The 19,527-nt window shown below is 48.9% G+C and overlaps 8 protein-coding genes across 8 annotated transcripts; 5 read left to right on the top strand and 3 right to left on the bottom strand.

The window, feature by feature from the left end:
* Positions 1–1,601: 1,601 nt before the first annotated feature.
* BKA67DRAFT_558512 (uncharacterized protein) lies at positions 1,602–2,398 on the bottom strand. The gene has a single exon (XM_046102325.1). It carries the CDS (start codon positions 2,027–2,029, stop codon positions 1,814–1,816), a length of 216 nt encoding a protein of 71 aa, XP_045962829.1. The 5' UTR covers positions 2,030–2,398; the 3' UTR covers positions 1,602–1,813.
* A 238-nt stretch (positions 2,399–2,636) lies between these two features.
* Positions 2,637–3,468, bottom strand: BKA67DRAFT_674661 (uncharacterized protein). Its single transcript, XM_046108762.1, has 3 exons — positions 3,412–3,468; positions 3,197–3,332; positions 2,637–3,140 (listed from the first exon to the last, which is right to left on the bottom strand). The coding sequence occupies exons 2-3, from the start codon at positions 3,286–3,288 to the stop codon at positions 2,924–2,926; spliced, it is 309 nt and encodes a 102-aa protein (XP_045962828.1). The 5' UTR covers positions 3,289–3,332; positions 3,412–3,468; the 3' UTR covers positions 2,637–2,923.
* A 2,536-nt stretch (positions 3,469–6,004) lies between these two features.
* Positions 6,005–11,081, top strand: BKA67DRAFT_656771 (uncharacterized protein; the record flags this gene model as incomplete). The annotated part of the gene is made up of 3 exons (XM_046107004.1): positions 6,005–6,607; positions 6,657–10,808; positions 10,863–11,081. The coding sequence occupies 3 exons, from the start codon at positions 6,005–6,007 to the stop codon at positions 11,079–11,081; spliced, it is 4,974 nt and encodes a 1,657-aa protein (XP_045962827.1).
* Positions 11,082–12,418: 1,337 nt separating this feature from the next.
* Positions 12,419–12,814, top strand: BKA67DRAFT_558491 (uncharacterized protein). Its single transcript, XM_046102324.1, has one exon. The coding sequence runs from the start codon at positions 12,555–12,557 to the stop codon at positions 12,792–12,794; it is 240 nt and encodes a 79-aa protein (XP_045962826.1). The 5' UTR covers positions 12,419–12,554; the 3' UTR covers positions 12,795–12,814.
* Positions 12,815–13,743: 929 nt separating this feature from the next.
* On the top strand, positions 13,744–14,464 carry BKA67DRAFT_558487 (uncharacterized protein). The gene is made up of 2 exons (XM_046102323.1): positions 13,744–14,211; positions 14,365–14,464. Exons 1-2 carry the CDS (start codon positions 13,999–14,001, stop codon positions 14,392–14,394), a joined length of 243 nt encoding a protein of 80 aa, XP_045962825.1. The 5' UTR covers positions 13,744–13,998; the 3' UTR covers positions 14,395–14,464.
* Positions 14,465–15,959: 1,495 nt separating this feature from the next.
* BKA67DRAFT_512060 (NADP-dependent oxidoreductase domain-containing protein) lies at positions 15,960–16,223 on the top strand (the record flags this gene model as incomplete). The annotated part of the gene is made up of 1 exon (XM_046097445.1): positions 15,960–16,223. The coding sequence occupies one exon, from the start codon at positions 15,960–15,962 to the stop codon at positions 16,221–16,223; it is 264 nt and encodes an 87-aa protein (XP_045962824.1).
* A 309-nt stretch (positions 16,224–16,532) lies between these two features.
* BKA67DRAFT_217577 (uncharacterized protein) lies at positions 16,533–17,518 on the bottom strand. The gene is made up of 2 exons (XM_046095544.1): positions 16,975–17,518; positions 16,533–16,890 (listed from the first exon to the last, which is right to left on the bottom strand). The coding sequence occupies exons 1-2, from the start codon at positions 17,361–17,363 to the stop codon at positions 16,842–16,844; spliced, it is 438 nt and encodes a 145-aa protein (XP_045962823.1). The 5' UTR covers positions 17,364–17,518; the 3' UTR covers positions 16,533–16,841.
* A 512-nt stretch (positions 17,519–18,030) lies between these two features.
* On the top strand, positions 18,031–19,101 carry BKA67DRAFT_689691 (uncharacterized protein; the record flags this gene model as incomplete). Its single annotated transcript, XM_046109112.1, has 3 exons — positions 18,031–18,589; positions 18,640–18,828; positions 19,037–19,101. Exons 1-3 carry the CDS (start codon positions 18,271–18,273, stop codon positions 19,099–19,101), a joined length of 573 nt encoding a protein of 190 aa, XP_045962822.1. The 5' UTR covers positions 18,031–18,270.
* Positions 19,102–19,527: the final 426 nt, after the last annotated feature.

Here is a 19,527-nt window from a genome sequence, read left to right as displayed (position 1 = left end):
GTGCAGTGTCAAGTCGGACATTCCATATACTAGTGCCTTGGCTGTGGCAGCATACTTGAGCTTGCTTGTTATTCGAGCTAGTGTACATACCGCAATCAGCCTTTTTCTATGCTCGGTTACTCTATCTTTCGGCCCAGTTTAGCTACCGTTCTTTCCGGCATGTCTATTGCTATATACGTCTTTAATAAATATTAATAAATATATATTGTTAAAGTCTTTAAAAACGGTATGTTTAATTATAACCGAACCTCGAACCAAACACGGGATCTGTGTCTCGCCAACCTTAATAACTGGACCCAGCGCCCTTCAGTATAACGGAGTCCGAGGGTGCCATGGTCGATCCTAAGCCACGTGCATGCGTGCACGTCTCACAATTGGGCTGTCATCCGCTCAACACTTGAAGCGAGCATGAAAAGTTCGAGAAACAAGCCGACAAACTCAAACATGAGCAAGTGTGTCGACATAGAACTAACATGCTGTAAGTGCATCATGCCACTCTTTATCCATCGGTTCTTGCATATCGATCCTTCATGAATCCCAGTCTGTCTCCCGAGATGGTTTCAGGACGATTCGGTTGGCTTGTTCAAGGGTCGCGTAATCTATCACTTCGGGAGCAAAACCAGCTCGGTCGATATTACTTTACAACAAGTTTCACTTATGGCTGTTCCAAGGGCGGCTTGTATTTCATGCAATAGAATGTTGTGCTATAATTCGAGATATCGCCCAAGACCTACTTTGGGCTTCCAATAAATTGGGCTACTTTGACAACGACCGAGGCAAGCTACGGGAACCCATCGTGTTGCGTCTTTGAGCCAGTTGCCGAGAGAACGGAACTTAGTCCTGCTCAGCTCATTGAAATATACCCAATTATCATAGTTTCGCAACTTTGTTGGCATGGTGAAAGTTTCGAGCAGAGTCACACCTCTTAATGATGCTTCCGATGGAGCCCATTCATTTTTGCCAAAGAGATGAGATAGCCAAAAGCCTTGTTGCCGGCTCATCCATGGACGATACAATTTATGCCTATGCCTCTGACTAATTTTACACAAAACAAAGGATATCGCATCCTAGGCAGCCATTATCACCATCATCCCGTAGTTCGACACTTTCAAAAGATAGCCACAAGAGCCGAGTAGATCAGAGTGAACTGATGGGCGAGTCTAAAAAGAGACAAAATTCTGTCGTGAATGTGAGTAAATCTTTTATACGAATCTGGACTCTTCTTCGAACCGAGCCCAGATGTGGGAACATCAATTCCACCATGTGATAGCTTTTAGCACTTGGTTTTCGTGGAACGCGGACATAGGTTCAATTTCAGAAACATGCCCAATGCCCTTAATTGTGAACGTAGGCGTGATTATGAAGCAGAACTGGTTCGCGCAAGCTATTGTTGAAGCAATGCATCGGGCTCTTCGGGAAATAACTCTTGACAGTTGTGCGTAGCAAGAAACAGCATGGTCGGCTTCAGTGTGGTTTGCGGACACTTGTGATGCTATAGTGGAGGAAATAGATCGTCTGTTTAATCGCGAAATCAAGCAGACACTATGTGGGCCTTCCGGAGCATTCAACTTGGTAAATAAGTGAATAATTGAAGCGGAAGCCCCTTCACCTATCGTCCAGCAATTCGTCGAGGAAATCGTTCAGTCATTAGGGGATGTGTTAACTTGGATCGCAATCATCCTCTTAGCGCACCCATACCAAGGGTTGAAACACCTCTGGTGGCATGTAGGTGCTATGCTCCTTTGATCACAACATCGCACCAATAGTAACTCATGCTTCCGGACCTACTAGGGTCAAACTCATCAGGTCTATCTCAAATGTCTATAGATACACTCGATACGTCCCCTGAAAGAACAACGACATGACCTGTGGTTGCGAGAGACGTATAACAAAGACCAAATGGCAAAACTGTACTACTTTTCACAAGCATGAGTTGAAAAAAATCACACTCTTCACCAGCTCTGAAAGCTAGCACACAAAATATAAAGATGTGTATACCGGCTCCACTATGGTGAGGGTCCCAGGGCATATATATCCCAAATGCTGAAGCACATCCCGTCTGGAAGCGTTGGCACGAGAACCATGCATCGTCGATGGCGTGACAGTGTGAGGCGAAGGAGAGGCCTGAGTGGAACTTTGATGATGGTCACTAGACCTGTAGCGGATACTGGGGGAGATTGTACGGCTTGTGCAAGTATAGAAGCGAGAGATATATGATGGTGAGTACGGCTAGTCGATGTTCAACTCGTCCCGTGAAATGTCATAGTTCGCTCATGTATATGAGAAGCTTGACACGCCGCAATGAAGTATTCCTCCGTGACGGTCTGATTGGCGTAACGCAGATTGTACACCATATTGTCGTTGAACAAGATGCTATTTTGCGGAACCAATCTCATGCAGCGCCGGACAGAGTCAATACAGCATCCGTAATGCCTTGACATTAATCTTGGCGTCGCCGCCCGTGCTGTTAAAGTATGAAAACATGAAATACTTATTCCTCACATTTCCCTTGAAGAGCCTTAGCCGATGCTCTTTGAGCCTCATCCTGTTGGGCGTTGATATTTCTGGATCAAGTCCTGCTATACAGCTCAGATGCCCTCAAGAACTTCATCCGCGGAGTTGTATTGTTGCCGTCAACATTTTTGACAGATGATCGCGCAGAAATGAGATTCTTCGGGGAAAACACCTCGGACAAATCGAGACTTAATCTCGTCAGCCCACCCAAGCTCTCCGCTAACAATATCTGGGAAGACCTCATGCCCGGTCATTGTGAAGTAAATCGTAGACTTAAGCGCAAAGAGATCGGTCTTTACGTCGGCCACGAAGTCATCACCCCGTGGACAAAAATACCGGCACGGCTCGCCGCTCTAGCCATCTAAGATGACGTTGCTATCTTCCGAAAGGTAATGCCCTTGAAAGCCGGCTAGCTTGAGATGTTTAAATTTTGATCGACCAAAATGTTCGTGGGCTGAATGTCGCAATGAACTACCCTTTTCGAGGGAATATGTTCGACTGCCTCGGTCAATTCTCGGCACCACGCCAACCTTTGTTCACGAGAAGGGGCAGGATGATCTGGCGCAGCCAAGTGCTCAAAGATTGTCCCCTTGATTGCACGAGGTATAGGCCACAGAAGGGAGAGCCAACGACGGACGTCAGCTTGAGGCTCTCGAAGCGGACAAGAAAGACGGAACGGTACATTACCCTAAAAACTGTCCCCATCCATTCTGAACTCGCATTTGAGCTTTTTCGGCAGGCCTGCTTCTGTCCTGTTTCTGTTCTGGGCGGCATGATGAAGCTGAACAGGCCGTCTAAGATGAAAATTGAATCTAGTTCTGAACCCACCCCAGTAACATGTTTAGGAAATACGTCATCCTATAATTATAGCCCAACCTGATGTATTCTGGCACTTACAGTGGCAGGCGCCTAAGGGGCGGTGTTAAATACAGTGGGGTCAATGAACGGGTCAACCACAGTGGTGTAGATACGCAATGCTATTTGCGAAGCACATCTGAGGATCCTGTTGGAGTATCAATAAGGGTATCACGAGACATGTGTTATAAAAGCAAGTAATGCACACACAAAACCAACACATCACGGCCCTAAAAGGAGGAGGAGCAATGCAACGATCTTTGAACATCAGTTGGCTACATGCACGCGAATGTCTGACATCTTCACTGGCCGGTCTACAGGGTCCCACATCTACAACCCCACCGAGCGTGCGCGGTTTATCAGCGGAAGACAATATGTCTCCATTCCGCTTGCGGCAGCGTCGTCGGATGGGCTCATGGACACGGTCTTCATGTTGAGCATACCGACGAAAGTGAAAGGAAGAAGGTAACCTGACAAATCATAGTATGATCAGATCCAAAGCCCTTCATGTGCATTTCAGTGTGGGGCTGAGTGTACATGTCTCTCTGCGACAAAAGATCGGTGGGACATGATGAACAAAGCAGTGATTGACAACAGCAATCAGATAGACCAACTCCTCAGATATTCTCTCCTTTGCTAAGTAAAGTGACATGACTAGGTCTAGAATCATCCAAAATTTCATGCAGAGTTTAGCAGAATCGACAGTCATCACTCATCGATTTCCAAGACATTGGATTTAGACACTTAAGACGGTCCTATCACGTCATGCTCTTTGGACATGGAATGGGATGTCGAATCTTCCTTCTCGCAATAGGTAAACTTAGCATGCTTGTTCTGCTCCTCATTAGAATGATTCTATCGCGGATTGGAACTTCCTGATAAATGTACCGACTTAGCCCATTCCCCATATGTTGCGTCGATTAGCCGCTGTTGATGATGAACAGCAGCACGGTGATATTGTCCTAATCGGTGTAGTTCATCCAACACAATTTCCGTGAGTCGGTCTTGTGCTTCAGCTATTAGCATGGTGCACAACTCGGAAGCAATGTAATTATCAGTTTTGGCTATGACCATCGCGGCCATAATGCAAGATACAGGAAGTACGTAAGGCGTGCGGCAGTTCCCAGAAAAATGCTTGAGGTTCATGATAATAAAAATGTTAAAAAATTAAGTTATGCAGCCATAGCGAGAGACAACATGTGGTCCTAGGTTTTGTGCTTCCAACTTCGTTTGGCCAGGGCCCTCGCAATCTCGGCCAGCCCAGAGCGCGAGATTTAGTGTTGCTAGGTGGGGGTGCTTGGTTGCCCGGAACACCCTCCTGAGAACATTTCGCATTACCATAGATAAGCACAAGGAAATTCCGTTATCGTGCTCGAGTGCTCCTGTCATTAATTTCGGTCAAAAGTTTCCGGGGTCCGGACGCAGGCCCTATCGAGCCCCTGGAGGTAGCTGGATCAGGGCCCCCAAAAGAGTTCGACTAAGCGCGTTCCGTCATTTGACACAAGCGTCGTAGCGCCTTCGACCCAAAACTCAAGTACCAACCCACACATCACCTTTCCACCTCTCTTCAGTCCAGAACCTAGACTATCACAAGGTACAAGACCAGGACTGGGAATAATACCTGCACACACGTAACGAACAAGAACGGCGCCTTTGAATTGACACTGCCGCTAAGTACATCACGCAACCAAGGACACTGCATGCGCAGCGGAAAATTTGCGCACAGAACGATCAACCACTAATTGCCAGTACACATCATTCATCGTCATCCTCAACGCCATCTGACACCCCGTTTTGCCTCGAGGGAATGCATTCATAAGGAATGCCAGAACAAGCCCTTGAGTCAGTTCATCTCCGAATACCTCAGCCTCAACAACATTCGGCCCGAGCGCCAGCCTCCATGCGATCTCCAATCACAATTTGAAAACTCACACCAAGAATACTGAGATAATAGTTGCAATGAGTCGGTAGAAGGCATCTTAGAATCTTCAGGGCCACAGTCAACGTTAAGCCATGGCTCTGGCTCGGTGGACGGCGTTACGTTGCTGATGGTTCGCGGCGGTGGCGGCTTCGAAACAGGCGGGAGTACATATAGCCCATCAGTGAAGAAGAGCGCACGGTTTCCGGATGTTTTTGCGCTCTGAATTGAGTGCGGCACAAGACGAGAATAGAGAGAGGAAGGGCGTGAGCATTGGACAAGGCTCACCGGAAATAATAGACTCACGGTTGGTGGTTAATCAGTATAAGGAACGGTTGGCCCGCGATATCGCACGTTGGGAGCTCACCATTCAATCCTCTCAGTCTGCTGCTGGCAAGAAGCGAGTTTCTCCTATCCAGGAGAGATTGCCCCTCTCTCCGTCGTCTGGTTCGGCATCAAGCTCTGACATACCTACGGCATCATCGAGTCCGACAAGACTGGACGGGGAGGTAGCACTCCAGCTTTCACATCGGGATTGGCAGGTAGGACGCCCTCATACTCATTTCTGCGAATGGCAACACCCAGTCACGGGCCTTCGGCATTGCAGGGAACTTTCACTCACGGAATACCAGGTGGCATATTCGACCCGCCAGTGCTCAATGCGACAGTGCTATACATGATCAGTTTCGTTCAGACCCTTCCACCCCTGCATCAACCATGACCTTTCAACCTCCTGGCGCTGCTCCTTTGACGGATTGCGACTTTCCCACACCAAATTTATATGAGTTGGCTCTAATGCTTGGCGCTGAACCTGGACTGGATGCTTGGTGGTGCACAGTGGTTCAAATAATGAAGGAGCATTACAGGGCTGAGCGGGCAACGCTTTCAGTATCGGCTGATGCGACGGATCTTGAGAGTGTGCCTTGGGCCCAGAAAGCTACTTACAACCCCATGGAAGAGGACGAATACAGCATGGGATATATGGGGAGGAGCAGCATGTTTCCAAGCAGTGTGGATGTGTCGGAGACGGCATCCAATCTGGCGGGGTCCCAACGGAGCGATATGCCGCTGCGACCAGGAATTCAGAGTCAGCATTCCTTCACGTCTTACGAGAATAAGAAGGAGTCAAGAGCAGCCCAATCTGCAGAAAGCCCAAGCACCACACCGCAGAGACCTGCTGCAATGCCACGGAATAATAGCTACTTCCTAGCTGGCGAGAAACGAGTGCTAAGTTCACCTCGGCCTGGTCTTAATAAGCAAGCGCTCGAAGAGCACGATGCCATTGAACAGCAACAACCCATTCCAAGTCGGGGGGCACCAGTTGGCTCGCGCCCTGAAGCAAGAGGCCGAGTACTTCCTGTGTTTGCAGGAACTGGAACTTGAGGCCGATCCTCTCATTGATCATAACGGTATCAAGTGTGTCATCGAACGCGGCAGAGTCATTGCTGTGACTCGCAGTTACCCACATCTTGATCCCGCCTTCGACGAGAAATCCAAAAAGAAGTCAAATTGGCCCAACCCCACACGAATCCAATCAAGCGCGAAGTTATCTTCCTTTCTGGCCACTGCAACAGAGGCGGGGCCACCCAATCAGAGTACAACGGCAACAGGTGGCGACAGGATGTCCAAGCGGTCGAATTTGCTCACAGCACTCGATGACGAAGAACCTCGTCCTCCAACACGAAGATATGAGGAGTACGAACAAGCGCCACCATCTCCCTGGTCGCAGCTCCCGACACATTCACCTACTGTCCAGGTAGACCCCTCAGAAATTCCCTTTTTCACGGATGCGATGGTGGATGAAGACTTGTTCAACCCGGGTCGCAGTCCTATTGATTACACCAACAGTCAACCTCCCAAAACTATAGGCGTGGACAATTCGTGGACTGTTCTTCATATCCCATTAAAACATATATTACTCTCGAAACCAGTTAGAACATTCAACCTGGAATCAGCGGCGTTAGCACAGAAGACTGCTTCCCGTGGTCGTGCGGACGCGACGGCAGTATGGGGCTTCTCCGAGCCGCCGTCTCGATCCGACTTACCCGAAGATAGTCGTCATTACCCTATAGCGATCTTATCTATTTTGAGTCCTCTCATACCCTATCCGTCAAACTTACGATATTCTGTAGAGCACCTGGCTTCCCATCTTGCAACATCGTTCTCGCTGTGTCAGCACTACTCCGACTTAGAGACCAAAGTATCTGGGCTGCAACGGAAAAGACCCGCCACAGCTGGTTTCGGTGCACTTGGCCTTGCTGGGCGCCCTTTCGCGGGTCCTGTTTTATATGCACAGATGAAGTACACGCCATCAGAACATCCATGGCAACAATCTATTGCTGGGAGCATGACAAGCCCCAGTGAGGCATCAGGTGCAACACGCAGTGCTGCTCATTCACCCGAAGGATCAATCGAGCGGGACCCAAACTCCTTCGGTTTGGTCGTGGAAAAACGGACAACGAGCACAAGTCTTGGTATGGTTGGTGGTGGCGGCTACTTCGCCGCTGCCGCTCAGTCAGTAGCTGCAAGCCAAGATGTCGCGCCAGGCACCCCTGGCTACCGCCCTGGACGAGGCTCTGAGGACACTCCGCCGTCGCTCAAAACACCAAACGGACAGACAGGCAGTGGACAGAGCATTCAACCAAGTACACCTGCGGGCGTGGACTTCGGCAGCGCTTTGCATATTCCCCACGAAAGAACATTTCCTTATCCCGCACAGGAACAAGCCGCCCTCGAGGAGATCGGCCAAGCCCTGCTCGGACCCAATAATGGGCAAAGCAGTCAGAGACACACGAAATTGCACTCATACGGTGCTGATTTTGCCACAACCTTCCAGTCCTTACCGTCAGGTAGCTGGGTAAATCAAATACCGGCGCGGGAAGACAAACTCAGCATCTTGCCTCCCTCAGATAGGTTGCAGGGTCTCATGTTGGACTCCTTACCGGTTCATGTCTTTGTGGCCTGGCCAACCACGGGAGAAATAATGTGGGTCAACGGCAGATACCTGTCATATCGAGGTCAGACTGTTGCTGATCTCATTCTCGATCCTTGGGGGTCTGTTCATCCTAAAGACCGAGACGACTATATTCAAAAGTGGTCTCATTCGCTCCGTACAGGCGAACAGTTCGCATACACCGTTCGCCTTCGTCGCTTCGACGGTGTTTATCGATGGCATCAAACCCGCGCTGTTGCATCAAAGGACAAACGGGCAATCACTGTCTACTTCATTGGCTCTTATATGGACATCCATGATCAAAAAGTCGCCGAGTTGATGGCAGCTCGGCAGGAGGAGATAGAAGCATCTGAAGCTAAGCATCGCTTGTTGGCCAATTTGATCCCCCAGATCATCTTTGCTGCTACCGAGGAACATGGAATCATTTTTACAAATGAACAGTGGCTTTCGTATACCGGACAAAGCTTTGAAGATTCGCTTGGGTTGGGCTTCATAGACTTTGTCCACCCCCAAGATCTGGCAAAATGCAGGATATCATCAGAGAGGTCGGGCAGTGGCTCCAGCTTCTCCTTGCCCTCTGCGGACCTTAGTGAGCTGGTAAAGAAAGGCATTATCAAGGTGGTAACTGATAGCACCGGGCGTCTTTCATACACGACTGAGCTTCGGCTCAAATCTAAGCTTGGAGAATATCGCTGGCATCTAGTCCGATGTGTGGAGACTAATAATATCAACTTTGGCACCGGCGAGTGCTCCTACTTCGGCTCTGCCACCGATATCAATGATCACAAACTTCTCGAGGCCCAACTCAAAGAAGCGATGGAGTCGAAAGCACTCTTCCTCAGCAACATGTCACATGAGATCCGGACACCTCTGATAGGCATTTCGGGCATGGCCAGCTTCCTGCAGGATACGGTTCTCAATGAAGAACAGAGAGATTACACGAATACGATACAGACCAGTGCAAACAGCTTACTCATGATCATCAACGACATTCTAGATCTTTCGAAGGTTGACGCTGGGATGATGAAACTGAACTTCGAATGGTTCCATACTCGCTCCCTCATTGAGGAAGTTAACGAACTTGTCTTTACGATGGCGATAACCAAGCGACTCGAGCTAAACTATGTTGTCGAGCAAGACGTGCCTTTGTGGGTCAAGGGTGACAAAACCCGCATTCGTCAAGTGTTACTCAACGTGATTGGCAATGCTATCAAATTTACCAGCCAAGGCGAGGTTTTCAGTCGGTGCAAGGTTACACAACGCCAAGAGCAAGGTGATCACACCATGCTGGAATTTTCCGTTGTTGACACCGGTCGCGGTTTCACGAAAGAGGAATCCGAGCTGATCTTCAAGCCTTTCAGTCAAATCGACGGAAGCAGCACTCGCCAACACGGTGGTAGTGGTCTAGGTCTGGTAATCTCGCGACAACTTGTAGAACTCCACGGTGGGAAAATGGATGGGACTGCTGTACCGGGCAAAGGCTCGATATTCACGTTCACAGTCAAGTTAGGTCTACCAACAGCGACAGATCATCCCAGTTTGCCGATTACACCGCCTGTCGCACCTTTGACGCAAGCGACTTCGGAGGAAAGCTCGGCAGCAGCGTCGATGGTGCGCCCGTTCTCAATGCAAAAGGTCGCAGACAGCCCATCCATTAGTAGTCCCTCTTCAGATGCTAGCGTTGTCTCCCAAACGCTTACGTCCTCTGCGAGCTCTGACCCATCAGTACGCTCGACGCGATCATCCATGTCATCCCTTAACAATGGGTTTGTCCATTTCAGCGAAGCTGCCCAGGCAAGCGGCCAGGACTTGTCGCAAATGAAGTTGGAGATGCCTCTCGGAGCTTTAGCACCATGCGACACCCCAACCCCGGATTTCTTGAAGGCTGACCAGTCCATAACCCCTATGCACTCAATTCTCATCATTTGTCCTTGGACTTTCAGCAGGGAGGCCACCACTAAGCACATTGAGTTAACATTACCCAAGGATGTGCCTCATCGGATCACCGCTCTGGGTACCGTCGAGGAAGCTTGGAAACTGATAGGTCGATTAGAGGCCGTTACTTTCACATACATCGTCCTCAACTTACCTTCCGCCGAAGAGGTTACCAACATGGTTGACCAGGTGACGTCTTCTTCAGGTGGGAAGACCTCAGTCCTAGTTCTGTCCGACTCTGTACAACGCCAGGCTGTTCTCAAGCTTACTTCAGATAACGATCACCTCAAGCTTCTAGCACAGAAGCTGGTCACCTTCATCTGCAAGCCAGTGAAGCCTTCACGCTTTGCTGCTGTTTTCGATCCCGCGAAACTGCGTGATCTTAGCATCGACCGGAACCGCTTAACTGCTGCCCAGATGGTGGAGTTCCAAAAGCAGAGCTATATCGATCTCGAAAAGCGTATTGGAAACAAAGGCTACAAGGTGCTGCTTGTCGAGGATAACCCTATCAACCAAAAGGTCTTGGTCAGATATTTGAAGAAAGTTGGCATCGTTGCAGAGATAGCCAACGATGGTGTGGAGTGTACCGAAAAGGTGTTCTCACACCGGCCTGGTTTCTACTCGCTTGTATTCGTATGTGCCTCTTTCGCGTTAATCCACCTGAACCTCATGGCTAATTAGGTATAGTGTGATCTCCATATGCCTCGCAAGGATGGCTATCAAGCTTGTCGAGATATCCGGCAATGGGAGAAAAAAAACAAGTACAGCAGACTGCCGATAATAGCCTTGACGGCCGACGTCATGTCAGACGTCCAAGAGAAATGTCTCCAGGCCGACTTCAGTGACTATGTCACGAAACCGTTCGATTTCACCGACTTGAGCACCGCCACGTCGAAGTTCATCTAATCACTTCTACTTACTCCAATCCACAAATATCGCCTACAAGAGCGGCAAACATTCATGGACCCTACCGGTGTTTCCATGGTAAAAAGAAGAAGAAAAACACTACATATACCATTGATGTTGAACCGTGGACGGAGTTGCATCAGTTAGGGCATCTTTTTCATGATGTATAGGGGGCAACTACAACACTTGGCGTGGACCTGCTTCCACGCAATTATAATAGACCAAGATACGACGTCTAGAGGGAGTGGAGGTTCGTCAGTCGGTGCAATGCTTGACCGCGAGGATTTTGCTGAGCGTCACCTCCGGAAAGCCAAAGACAACAGTCAATGAATGATAATGGTATGCCGATGAATGTGCTTCGTGACGATTCCGGTGGTGATCCATTTAGTCCCTCCACCATGGATGTGTTGTCCAGACAAACAAGCAGTCGTTTATCCGGCCCGATCGTCCCCGCCGCTGCGAGTCTCTGCAACGCTCCGTGCACTTCGGCGTCGAAGACCTCTGCCCGGTGCAGCCGGCCTCGGTTTCGGTACACTTCTTGGGTGGCACCCCCAGCCTGTGCGCTTGTCTCCCTTTTCCTGTAACTGCGAGCCGTCCGAGTACACGATCAGCTCTTCTTCCTCATTTCTCTCCTGGAGCCATTCTTTGAACAGCTCAGCTTCTCCATCCTTGCCTCCCCGATGTGGTGGTTTCTTGAAAGATAGCTGGACCAATTCTGGCCTCGGAAATATGTGACTAGCTGATGGCATCTCTGGAGTCTTGTGGGGTCCTTTCGCGCCTGTAGTGGCAGCCGCCGCACTAGTGGATGCTCTTTGTCGACCCGCCCAAGCCGGAAACCATGGCGTCGGCGGATGGACTCTGCCAGTATCTCAGCCGGCGGCATCTGCGACTCGAAATGCAGAATATGCTTGGGTGCGTTCTCCACACAGGCAGAATGGCTCTCATTGCCGTTCGTAGAACGGACTGCATCTGCTGGAGGTCTTTCTTGACACGGCATGACGAAGTCGTGTTACCCTGTCTCGTCCTTTCCCGTCTGGGTACCAGACTTCAAGGCCGTGCGTGAGAATCGGGATCACACAGGACGTGACGGCCACATACGGCCAGACTTTCTCATCTAAATCTAGCAAAATGTAGACTCTTGACAGCAAAAGGAGTGGTTGACTTTCTCACCAACCATCCTGCTGCCAAGCAACTTGTCTTTCTTAGTCTTGCTGTCGACACCATACCTCGACAGCGTCTCAATGCGGACGATATCGCCATCGTGCTCCCTCACTTGCCGGCCACGCTGCGCTCATTTGAACCTCGCAGCATATCGATATGACTGGCAGCGTCATCGATGCCAGTCATATCGATATGCTGCGCACGTTGACCAAGCACCTTGGGCCTGAACAGACGCTCGACCTCGCTAATCTCTAACCCTCTTCCTAAACAAAGCTCCTCGATGAGAATAACGATGAACACGATAAACACGATATGGGGATTGATTGGATACCGCATTCCCTGAGGTACATCGGCCTTTTCGACTACACGAATGCTGACTTGGAGCTCAACTCGTTATTGAATAACAAGACTTCCATCCTGGAAATGTACTCAGCGCCGCTTCAAGTCGTAGAGGTCGGCGAAGACGTATACAAGCGCCTGGCGAGATCGTCGAGCGTCGAAAGATGTGGCTGGACAGCCACAGAGTATGGCAATCGAGCCTGGCTGGTGTGACAGCGATGGGTGGATGCCGGTCGGAGAGACTCGTCCACGAGATGGAAGGTAGAGCGAAATTCGTTCCTATGGCTTTATGGCATACCAGGATGCGGCAAGACGGCATTGAGCTCTTCCGTCGTCGCGGACCTGGAACAAAGCACGGGATCCGCTCAAACTCTGCTATACTTCTACTTCGATTTCAATGATGTCCATAAACAGTCCCTCGACAAGACCGTTCGATCACTCATCGCTCAGCTATACTTCAAACGAAAGGAGGTCCGGAAAGAGGCTGATGTTCTCTATTCGTCTTGTGACAATGGAGGTCGCCAGCAGACCAGAAATCATTGTTTCTCTCCTACAAAACATGCTAGAACACCAACACGACAGCGACACCTGGATTGTCCTGGACGCGCTCGACGAATGTCACGCACGGAAATAAGGTTCGACGTCCGACTTGCTTTCGTACAGCAAGAGCATCAGAGACTATGCCGCTAATATCCATCTTCTGGTCACGAGTCGGCCCGAGCAAGACATCCGGTCAGCCATCGAGAGTTGGGCACGTGAAAGCGACATTATACCTCTCCAAAGCACACGAGTAGAAGGTGAACTCTTGAATGCTTTCCCTGATTTGGCTAGCTCAAATTTATTGACTACTTTCAAATTGTGAATCCATCTGGCCCGGTATTGTTTCCCATTGCTGCGGACGTCAAGGATTCACTTCAGACTCCCCGGGCGATGTGGATTCGTTCCCGGTCATAATTTTCAAGGGCGTCGAACTGTTTACGATGCATGTATGAATCAGTGAAATTTAAAAGTGCTAATGCAGTCCTCCTTATTCAGCAGCAGGTAAGGAAAGAGGGTGTATTCTGGGCAGATGGACAACCCCCTAAGCCCCAGGCACAGCACAAGGGCCAAGAGATAGATAAAGAGCTGGAGCAAGATAAAGTAGTCGGATAATTCTTTCCGATAGCCGACTATCTTTCATTCAATTGCGTTTGAACAATACAGCCTCTTCGTTCGACCTTTTTTTCCTTGGTGATTAGAGCTGGGATTTCCCCGTCTTTTGGTGAGGAATCTTTCAATTACCACAATTCACCCTTTCGAATCCACCGGTCCCTCAGCAAGGCACTACCACTTCGCCGACAGCCCCATGTGTGCGAGCAGCGATCCATTAACTCTAGCCCAGGTGATCATCGTAGAATTCTCTGTGACATAAAAACTAATGGGTGTCGTGCTTAGCATTGCTTCCCACAATGCTCTGTCTCTCGCTTTGTCGAGTCTTTGTCGAGTCTCAGTACTTGCTCCTTCCACGGCCCTGCTAATGACAGTTCTTGCATCCGCTGAGTTCCAATCAGATATGTCGTTAGTCCTAAGAACATACTATTCAAAAAATACTACCTTGCATTTTTTCTGGCCCAGCGTAGAGGAACCGCACCTGCTCAAATTTTAATATAAAAGCTTATTGTTTAATACAGTCTCGAAAATGAGGGTGTGGAAGGTTCTTCTATGCCCCAAACCTATGACCTAGTTGCAAGCTATAAAGATATGATGTATACTAAAGTTTAACTCGGAGTGTCATGAAGCTTACCTTTCGATAAACTCAAACTCGGGGGTTTAGCAAGAGCTATAAAAGTTAAACAGTGATTTAATATCAGCACACGCTACTATCAACAGACTTTGCTTATAAGGCTAAATTTCTTAATATTTACTCGTAACGGAAAATCTTAATCCATTCCGCCCTACCTTAAAATAGTGCCTAAGAAGCCCTTCTTTTTTTCAAGGGTACAATCACGTTACACAGAACTGCCTTATGGCTCCGAATTAGACCCCGTCACCGACGATTTTAGCGACTAGAAATACAGTTCCGGCTAACTTCCGCCGCGTCGAACATCAACGATTGTGACGTAACTATTTGTGATGTAACTGTTTGTGACGCAACTGTTCGGACGTAGTCATTCGCCGGAGGATGCTTGCGGGTGCTGAAACCACCAGTCTAAGTAAAATGTTGCCCGGTAAGTAAACCTCTACGACCAGAACGAACAGGATACACCCACGGTCAACTTCACGAATTACGTCACAATTGCGACATAAACACACTCTCTCGTCTAACGTCTCATAATCTTGAAAGATTACGTAGACGACAACCATTAGCGAAAAATATTTGGTTACAAGGTAATGAGTCATAATGTGGTCAGCTATACTGACCTCTGCGAGTCCATGAACCATAAATTGCGACATCTTTCAGAGAGTCAACGTCGTTCACGGCATCCTTCTAGATTCCGAGTGGCGCACTCTTTTCTAAATTTCTCGAAAGAGCTTTTAACGGGCTAATCTTATTGAAACTCCAACTTTCTCCCGCAACCGTCGTCGTACTATATTCTCAATGGACAAATTTGGGAAGAAGATCGCATCGTCAGCATACAAGCCCCGAGCACTCCGACATAATTTACAGAAAATCGTAGATACTAAGCCGTCATCTAACAAAACATATCGGGCCGCTGAAACAAGCGTTACCGTACACGTATCAGACCGTGCCGAACGTGATCTCACGAAGAGATTTGACGGACTCGACATAGATTGGGCAGTCCTCGAGAACCAGCTTGTAGCTTGGAGTCGGCTGTTTCGATAATCACGACTTTGCCATTGGCCGCATAGTCTATTGTGCCCCCTCAACTATTGGAGCGCGTCGGCACTCGAGACTGTTAGAGTCTTGCGAATGTCAAGTAGAGTTGGGCGGATCGGCCGACGGTGACTTCCATTTTACCGCTGACTCAGCGGGCTGTTGCAAAGCCCAAAAAATGACGGCAGCAAGCGGTCTGTTCCTGGTCCACTGCATCAGTCAAGCGACGGTGGGCTACAAGCCTGGAACTAAAGTCTTCCGTTCAGGGCCCTGGGTCCTCGGCGTCTCCAGCACGTCTTTGCCATGGTAACCAATTTTCTACGAAATCACCAATTAAAATCTGCAATTGAGAGTGCCGTCGAAGAAAATGCTTCTTCATCCCACATTTGCACCTCTGGACAATGGAAGAAAGTCTGGACTGCATAGCAGTTTTCGTGATTTGTTGTTTCGATGGAGCTGTCATAAATTTATGGGCAGCTGAAATGGTAGTTCTCCCTCCAACGAGATTTGTACCTCGATTTTCAAAGGAGAACTTCCCGAAGAACCTTGGGCTGGTTGATAGGATGGTTGCCATTGCAAAGAAGAAGGGCTGTACGGCAGGACAATTGACACTAGCTTGGTTGCTGGCACAAGGAGATGATATTATTCCGATTCCTGGAACGAAGAAGGTTAAGTATTTGGAAGAGAATGTTGGATCCTTAGAGGTTCAGCTCACGAAGGATGAGGTCAACGAGATTAGAAACTTAATCGAGGCGACGGAGGTGCATGGCTCACGATATCCGGGCGCTGTGATGAACACCTTATTCGCAGATACGCCTGCTTTGTAGGCGGCGAATGGTATCCGTTCAAGTGCGGTCGACATTTAAATGCATACACAGGGGGTAATAACATCTGAGGTCTTGTATACAAAAATCTGACGAAACTGATTCCTGGGCATTTATAAAGCGACGATCCGCTGTTATGTACTCGGGTCATGTGCATACATCACGTCCTTCACTCCACTTCTTCTAGCCAGCCAGAAAACTAAGCGAACTAAGACTAAGTAATTGCCCAGAGATCGCACTGTCGAAATAAAGGTTATGAAGGATATTGCATTCCTAACCATATCAGACGACTGAATATGGTCTAAGACTGGACGTATGATTTGCTTAATGCGGATACTGACTGACTTGCAGGGCCTTGCCTGCTCTCAAAAAGTCCAGATGATATCACTTTGGCCCTGCATTGCATTAACTGTTCTTGGAAGGTTGTTAGATGCGCGCATCTCCTCAAGCTGATTCGATAGTGTAACTGAGTGTTGTAAACCACAGTCGCGATATGTGACCTCGTGCTTCCAACCAAGGTGAGAACACACTTTTACTACTAAACGCGATAGAAAGATTGCGTCGAGGAGTTGCGCATCTCTTATGACTGTCCACATTTCCATCTCAAATGGCGGTTTCGGCTCATTCGATGACGTGACTTCCCGAGAGAGGATGAGAACGGTCTAGCACGCTGTGCCTGGTGTTAGTAGATTTCCTAAAGACCTGGTGACTATCTCCCCAGGGGTCAGAAACCACTGGGTAAAAGAATACTCACTGTTCCCTATCAAAATTCCTCTTGTTAAGAATGGTGATGTCAGCGTGGAAAGGCTGCAGATACATCTGCGCGTCCCCCAGGAACGCCGTCTTCTTTCCCTTCTCGATGATGCCGACTCCGGGCCCGATCCAGGTGAAGAAGACGTCCCGCATGGTGCTCTTCAGGGACCCCTTCTCCTGTATGCCGCCGAGGCGGATCAGGCCGTACTGGATCCGGTCGTCTTCCAGAAGGGATGACACTTCGGACATGTCCCCTTCGCCGCCGGCCGAGAAGTGGACTGTGCTGGGCCCGACGTAGTTGAGCAGTAACCAGCCGCTGGTGGAGTTGATGTTGAAGAGCGCCGCCTGGGCTTCTCGCAGCTCATTCTCGTTGTCTAATTTCAGGGGCATGATAACGGGTAATACTTTATAGCGTGATAAGAAGGAATACTAAATGTTCTGGCCAGGTGTGGTTCAATGTTTGGTACTTTGGGGGGCGAGGGGATGCAGAAAAAAAAAATCTTGGAACTTCTGGAAGCTCCTTATATACTGGAAGAAGGAGAAAGAAGTTTTCGACAAATGTCCAAAGATATTGTCGAATGAACTCCCCCATGTCATATCTAGGTTTTGACGATTAAGGCGGGATCTCATGTCACTCGCGATGAAGCGTAGGCATAGTTTCCGAGAAGTGAGACATCTTCAACCTTATCGAAGCCAATTGCACATACAGTGACACTGGCCTGGTCTGTGATTTGTTCAATGATCATACAGAAACTCACTCTTGTGTTCCCCTCTCTTCCCGAAGCCTAATGCTGTGCTTCTAAGATCGCGCCGCAAGGTTTTGGCGTCCTCTTTGCTGGTCATTATCACTTTCTAGAACATCTGAATATAGTAATGCCGTGCACTGTGGGGTTCAGATTGAATGCCACACTGAAACAATGCATGCACAAGTTCGGCTGCGACTTTGATGAAGTGACACTTTTTTGCTAGTCAAGCTCCAGTGCCGACAGCGGCCAGAATCTATCATTTGGGATCTGTGCGACCGGATCGTGTCTATGCATCCTTTGTAAGGCATCTTGCGACCTTGATCGTCGTATTCGCAGACGATCTAGGGGGGCTGAAAGATACTGCGGCGCTCCTGGCACAATGGATTGAGGCTCGAATACATGACAGAAGTGTTCGTGTTCTCCGCCTGCTGGTGGTGGCTGGACAAGTGCAAAGTAGTCGCGACTTCTGTCGGAGTATCAACACAGAACTGGTCGTTCTGCTTCGGATCACAACCCCGGAGCAACCTTACTCACATGCTCAGATTGTGAAAATGAGGGTGAACTTCTTCGAGAGCATTGATGTGATTACCGTATTCCATCTCGATGATCGATTGTCGAAGGAATTGGAAATAACGCATCATCCCAATCTTGGTTTGCAAACATGCTTTGCGCTGCTGATCCAACGTTTCCTTGGAGACGGCATGCCCCTGTTCGATGTACCGGGCGTGGTTGTTCGGGACAATGGTCTTCCGCTCAAGGCGCGAGCATACATCGGACAATATGTCAAGTCCGCCCACAAGATGGGCATAGACCCTTGCCGGTTGGTGACATCCTGCTTGATTCAACACTTTCTAACAGGGAACCTCTGTAGTAAGTCGACTTGGTACGGTGGTAACTATCACTAATAATTTTATTTTCAGGGATTCCCAGCGATGAAGCCTTTCAAAAGGTCTTTTTGAGCGTTGTAGAGGATGTGCAGCAGAAACACCGCTCCCCAGGTCTGGTTATCAAGGTCAAGGCAGAGTACCGTCGAGCAAAGTCTCCTACAGTCATGCGCATTCCTTGCAACGCTTTCAGGATCACGGCCGCTCCATACTATGCGAGACGTGGTATGGAGTTAAGATTTGTCCGTCAGGACTTTCGTTTTATAAGTTGGCCTAGCCAAAATAGGTGCATCACTCCACTTCATCACCCAGAGGATTCCATGTATTGTGAAACCTATTTGTCGCGCATAGCATCTAGTGCTAATCTCAAATTCACGAGGCGTTGGAGCATCTTCCGCTTATTTTTGCCCTTGTTAACCGAGTACTAAGATAGAGGGCTACTTGAGCAATCGGGGGCTTATGGCTGGACGGCGCAATGCCCGCGGTCGCATCCACTAGCAGAAGTTTGAAGAAGCAAGGTACGTTCCTGGCCTCGCAATGGGCTGTATGTCAACAATATCAAGTCCGGTAATGATCTGTTGGAATGCATTCCGTGCTAGTATCTGTATTACTACCATGCGTACTGACAATCAATACCAATGAAGCTTAAGAAAGCAAATGCACTGCAGGGTGATTCGGAGAAGGTTGTCAAATCAGTTGTTTACCAGCGGACTCTGCACCACTTAAAATAAGCCCCCGTAAAGGCGGAACCTTCAAGCTGTCCCGCTGTGGCTGCTCTTCGGTCTCTCATTTGGACCTTATCTTTTGAATGTTGAAGCCCGGTATTGTTCACCTTTTATCAGTGTCCGAGTGATTAGAAGACCCTAACGCCGCCGTTGTACAATAAATTGAATTGCTGTGTCCTGCCTTACTTGGTCGCGACTA

This window comes from Truncatella angustata, assembly GCF_020726525.1.
Source record: "Truncatella angustata strain MPI-SDFR-AT-0073 chromosome Unknown BKA67scaffold_2, whole genome shotgun sequence".
Taxonomy (NCBI): domain Eukaryota; kingdom Fungi; phylum Ascomycota; class Sordariomycetes; order Amphisphaeriales; family Sporocadaceae; genus Truncatella; species Truncatella angustata.
This window is presented reverse-complemented; position numbering and strand designations above follow the sequence as displayed.